A 6,000-nucleotide genomic window follows, 5' to 3' on the forward strand; every position below is an offset into this window, starting at 1 on the left:
AGGGATCGAATAAGGACCGAGACAGGACCGCAGCATCTGATGCACACCCTTTCAGCCCACCCTCTCCCTTACAGAGTCCTGTAACTGCTGCTCCAGCAGCAGGTAACTTCTGTTAAATTTCACAGCTACATTTAAAAGGGAAGCTCTTACCAGTGGCTCTGACCTGAGGATCTCTGCACATACCCTGGGGCTTGGCTCCTCTACCATGTTCTGGTGCAAGCAGAGGGAGGAAAGGTTGGGCTACCAGTGGACGGGTACCTGCTGGTGTTGACAAGCCAGCAAGGTCAGGGCCAAAAAATCTGAAGTTATTCAGCAAACTTTCTATTAACTACTAAATACATGTCTACTAAAATATTGATGTACTTGTCCATGTTCCACCAGACACTAGCTACTTCCCGGACAGATAAAAATAGACACAAACCCTCATAGTCTGTTTCACTTTAGAGGAAAGTCACCTTAGTGTCTGTCTGTCGTTAAGGAGAAACAAATCCAAGCAATTCTCTCTAGATCTACAAACACCTTAATTGCCAAGAAGCTTTGGAGTAATTTTTTTCCTTTTTTCTCTTTTCCTGTTTCAATAAATAAAGGCACAAGTGATTAGAATTCCTATTTTCTTCAAAAGACTTGAAAGAAAGTGCACCACGCTGCAGTCAATCTTCCAAGACTAGTTTTGGGGTTGTTTTTTTTTTTTTTGGTTATTCGCACTTTCTGTGTTTAGCATTAAACTCCTGACATAACCATAGTACAGGTTACAGAGAAAATGTTGTAGAAGCAACTAAATACCACCATGTAACCTCCTGCCTTTAGATTAGTATGGTATTTTATCTACCTACATCAAACACCTGGAAACAACCACACCAAGACTGCGAACATCAATAGAAGAGGAAAATGAAGTTTAAAGTAATTATGAAAAAACTCTGGAATTCATACAGCTTTTGGTGACTATGTCACTCACTGTTGTTAGCAAATAAATAGAGGTATATAGCAGGTCTGATTACACACGCCTGCTAAAAACAGCTCTCAAGAGTTACTGACTATTTATTGATGGTATGTTGTCATCATTTCTCTACTGGTATTGCATATTTATAGCTAATTAAAATGTGTCTTCTCCCCAGTCTGCACATAGCAAAACATGCCAAGATAGATGTAATTACCAGAATTATAGATGAACTGTAGGATTTACTAGGAACCTAGCATAAACTAACCTGTATCCCAGGGGCAGGCATAAACACCAAAATTTGGCTTTGCTCACAGCTGTGGAACATTTGGAGCCAAACAGTTGGTTAGTACACTACAGAGATAGGAAAAAGTAATGAAATTCAGTGTTTCAAGATCCAAGTTCCACTGTAATATTGGCATCTGCAAAATTTGACTTGTAATTTGGGACTATCTCTACTGTATGTTTTTCTTCTTTAAGGGATAGAGAAACCTAGACCCTGTCCATTTACCCAGATGTTCGTGCTGGCACTAACAGCTTGGAAAGACTAAAAATCCATAAGACTTAACCAGTCAGACATTCTTGTGACCTGGAGAAGAAAACAGGTGGCAACAAGCTGTTGAAGCTGGCACCTACACCACCTGCCTCTGCAACGTTTGGGGCCGTCACCGTACTGGGGGTAGAATAGGCCATAGCAGTAGCAGTTTCTACTTGGCTATTATCCACCAACAATCTCTCCTGGGGGTAAGGATTCAATCTAAATAGGGAAATCTTCCACAAAAGGGGGATGCAATCAGGTCCTTTGCAGATTTATTTGATCTGGCATCAGTAAGAAGCACATCTGAAAATCCAGCTTGAAAGTTTCACTACAAGTAGGGATCCAAGCCTGAAACTGGTGCAATGGTTTCAAGCAAAGAGAAACCTTTGGAATATGCTAATTGCATCAAATCTCTGGCAGATTTTGAAAAATGTGATTCACTAAGAACTCTGAACTGTAGCATTTCCTTTGTTTTCCAAACAAGAGCTCTTAATCTGTTTACCTTCCATTGCAGATTTTCTTCTATCCATAGAAATCCCTCTTGTCTCCTCTAGCGTCATTCTTTTACTTAATTTACTTATTTTCTCTAGATACTGATGTGACTGAAATAGTTTGATCTGATTTTCCTTTGCTTCCGACCTCACTGTTTCATTCCTACTCCTGTGAAGCTTGTAACTGTATTGACAATGCCAGTTCCCTTTGGTATAAAAACTCATTATGCCCACTGTAGTCAGGATGATCAATATTTTAGCAGAACAATCAGAAACACATTAGAGGTCCATCAGAGGAGAAACTCTCTTCTTTTTCCATCTTTCTTCTTTCTACCAAAGTCTTACAAAGCCCTCAGAAGAACGAACAACATACTTACTTGTATCTCATAACCTAATACTTTTTTTTTTCACTTGGGAATGAGATAGAAATAAACTCTAAGAGTAAAATTTTAAAAGGACCTCAGAGAATATGCATGCAGTAGAATTTGATAGAAAGACTTACTAAACCAACATCTACCTGCTCAAGGTAAGTGGCTACTAGTTTCAGAGTAGACTAGATTTGCAGGAAATCTGGATGTCTACAAGGTTTTCCGTTGCATGGCACTGAAATGCTCTCAGAAGTGGAGATGTAAGTCTGAATTCTTAAATATTGCATTTAGGAGCCTGAGGCCACGTCTAAAATAGATTTAGAGTTTATTATTAGCATTTTTATTATTATAGATACTATAGAAAAAAGAGAATAATTTGCAAGAAAATTCTGTACTGTAGGTTTAGTGATTGGATTTCCAAAGGCAGATAGATGCCTACGTGTGCAGGGAGGTGTCTAGGGGGACTTCTGAATGCAACTCTGCCTAGTCTTACTGAACTCTGAAACGAGTGAAATTCTAGATCTGTTCAAATGCTTTTAAAACATCACCAAAGAACTGCCTTGCACTGCTACGTGTCTAATTATCTCTATAAGATGGCCCCCAATTAGTTGGCCAGCAAAAGGTAAAAGGATGAAATGTTTTGCATTTTAATAAACATGTTCTGCTTATGGGCTAGAAAAGGTTTTGGTTTTCTGAGTGGCTTTTCCAGCTGCAGCTCTGACTCAAGTTGCTCTCTCAGTACTCTGCTGTCTCAGTATGGCACTACACAGCCATAGTAAATAAGGCCTGATGAGTAGCTGTCTCATGGAGGGATTATTTACTCAGTGACGTGAGTCTTCCCACGGTGATGCCACCACATCATTTCCTGAACTCCTTCACTATCACCAGCTTCCCCTGGTGAGACAGGATGATGCTCTCTGACGTGTTGGCAGTTCATCTTAAAAAGGGAGTTATTAATGAGGTGGTGCCAGGCAAATGGGACTGCTGCCTATCATACAAACTATCACTGCAGCTATTTTTTTTCCTGTTACGTATGTTACGTATTAGGAGGCACTGAGAAAATTATACTTACAGGCAGAAATCAAGAGAGTCTAATTACAGTGATTTTTATAGAGAGATTTAAAGGATGCATGTCAAAAGGGACTGATATATAATTATGATAATATCAGTTGCAACTCCTGTGCTATCTAACTACTTTAAATGGATGGCATTGTGCAATCTTTATGAAAGCTTTGATAACAAAATGATTTAATCTTAATATGAAATAAAAAAAATTGAAAGGAAAGTAAAATGAATATATTGGTAGGAATAATAATCAAAGAGGCAGCACTCAGTGTGCTGGAAAGACAGTGCAAACAGAAACCCACCAACTGTCTCCAGCCCCAAATTTGTGCTGCACATTTGACTTGCACTGTGTCAGAAAATCAGGTGCTGCATGTGTTACCTAAACTGGTAGTGGAAGTCAGGAAATACTGGCATGACAAGAAAAGAGTCAGAAGAAGTAGAGGAAGAAAGGAATAAAAAGAGAAAATATTAATAAAAATGGGAAAGAGCATAAACCTAGCAATCAAAGAGTTATTCTTCTCGAGCTCTGAGGGTCTCCATGTGTTGAGTTTGCTCTGGATCCTTTGAGGTATTCCAAGCCCCTGGCTGCTGAGTAGGTGCTGGACCCTCTTGGATTCAGGCACTCAGATACCTTTGAGGAGTGAGGTCTTTCTATTTTGGTTTCAAAACCTGTCTATATTACACTGATGAAACTGTCAGCCATACTTGATATAAATAAAATATTAAAGTTATTAGTTTAATTTGACATACATCTTGTTCATCACAGATATAATTTAATTACACAGAATCCATATCTACTACAGCATAACGCCATCTGTTGACAAATGACCTGGGCATTGGAAAAAATCTATTTCTTCCATTCATTAGAAATGAAAATCCTAGCATGTTCATGTGCAAGCCCACGGACCTGCTGGTAGGTCCATGCTCGTAATTATGGTGTAGCCTAGAAAAATTAACTGTATTTTGAACAGTAACATCAACAAATTGTCAGTTATTATGGTTTACAGATTTTTGTGGCCACCAAGGGGAGACACCAAAACTTTCATGGGCTTTCATGGATACTGCATTATCACCAGTCTTGTAATGGAAAATAAGATTGAATAAAAGGTTTGTTATTCTATTGACTACCTGCAGCTCATTTATCTCTTGGACTGCAGCTTGGATCACTTCTTTAAGCTCCTAATCACCTCATTTAATAGCAAAGACACAATATCATATAAATGAGATTTATTTATTATTAAAGCTAAGTTTACATATTTTTTCTAAAATTTCAAAGTAATAAAAGTAGAGCAGCAATTGCTGGAATCCCTCATTTTCTGCAACTTTGCTAAATACATTTCTCTATGGACTGATTTCAGGGAGCTACTTTGTGTCTTATACTCCTTTAAGCAATCTGTTCCCGTGACATCATAGAGAATGAAAGGATCTGACTTAACTGTCTGTATAATTTCAAGTTTATTATTTCAAATTTATACTAATTCCTTATGTAATCCAATCTTGTCTCTTTTTTAGTGCAAGAACAAAAGTGTGAAATGCTTTTCTAACATATGACTTCTAATTGCTATGCCCTTTTCTTAAAGGAAAACGAATGTCTGGAATTCTTCCTCTGAGCTGTAACCTCACAAGCCCTTGTCACACACACATGGGTCTGTTCTGCCCTCTGTAATAGCTGCATACCATTTATTCAATGGCACTTAATAGATATTGTGTCTTAGTCCTCTGAGGATGACCTTCCAAAGCAGTTTACTCAAGTTCTTCCCTATCAGAATACCTCATACCCCATACACCCAGCAGCTTCCTGTCCTCTGCAGCTGCAGTGAATGTTTTATGTAGTGTTGCTTGACTAGGTTCACTAGCTTATCTTTAATATCCAACTAAATTCTACTGAATTAATATTTTAAATCTCTGATTTAAAATCTGAAGATTAAAAATTTCAGATTTAAATCTGAAGATTGCCTTTTGCTTCCTTGTGTGGCATGTGGGTATTGAATGTCAAGGAGAGAAAAGGAAATCTGAGTTTTTGAAGGTGATCGTGGTTTTCACTGACAGATCTGTCTCATTACAATAAAAAAATGTTAGAACTAAATCACTTGAGAAAGAGGAATGAAATGATATTTCAACTTCGCAAACATTTTATATGTTATTTTGTTTGTTTATTGAGCCAGTGTAGGATCTGTTAAAAATCTTGTTTAGTTTGCAAGGAGCATGGCTGAAATTATTAGCAAGATTTCCATGCAAAACTGTAAAGGTTTTTTCCATCCAGGAATTTTACCTGATGAGATTAAGGTGTGAAAAATAATATATGGCTTACCATGAAACCTATCATCTTCCAAAAGGAAAAAGAAAAACAAGCAACACCCACCAGCAAGAAGTAAGCCAACAAAACATCCACTGACTGCGCTGCTTCCCAGGCTGGCAGAGCAGTCTCAACCACATGTCTGGACCCTACCAGAAAGCTTTCTTACCTTCACGGCAAACTCTGTTTCTGTAGCTTTATGAACACATCTCTTGCACACTGAATAGGAGCCAATTCCTATGTCCTCTTTGATCTCATATCCATCTGTAAAGTGAATGTTATTCCCATGTAACTGCTATAGGGAA

General features: G+C 38.1%; 1 protein-coding gene across 1 annotated transcript in view; it reads right to left on the bottom strand.

Annotated features, from left to right (window-relative positions):
* Positions 1-6,000, bottom strand: part of RPS6KA2 (ribosomal protein S6 kinase, 90kDa, polypeptide 2) — a 90,361-nt gene that overhangs the window by 21,674 nt on the left and 62,687 nt on the right. Inside the window, exon 15 of the mRNA XM_010145749.1 lies at positions 5,865-5,990. Within this exon, the coding sequence (XP_010144051.1) occupies positions 5,865-5,990 (126 nt within the window). The remainder of the gene's footprint in view (positions 1-5,864; positions 5,991-6,000) is intronic.

Source organism: Buceros rhinoceros, unplaced genomic scaffold (assembly GCF_000710305.1).
Source record: "Buceros rhinoceros silvestris isolate BGI_N320 unplaced genomic scaffold, ASM71030v1 scaffold6361, whole genome shotgun sequence".
In the NCBI taxonomy this organism is placed as follows: domain Eukaryota; kingdom Metazoa; phylum Chordata; class Aves; order Bucerotiformes; family Bucerotidae; genus Buceros; species Buceros rhinoceros.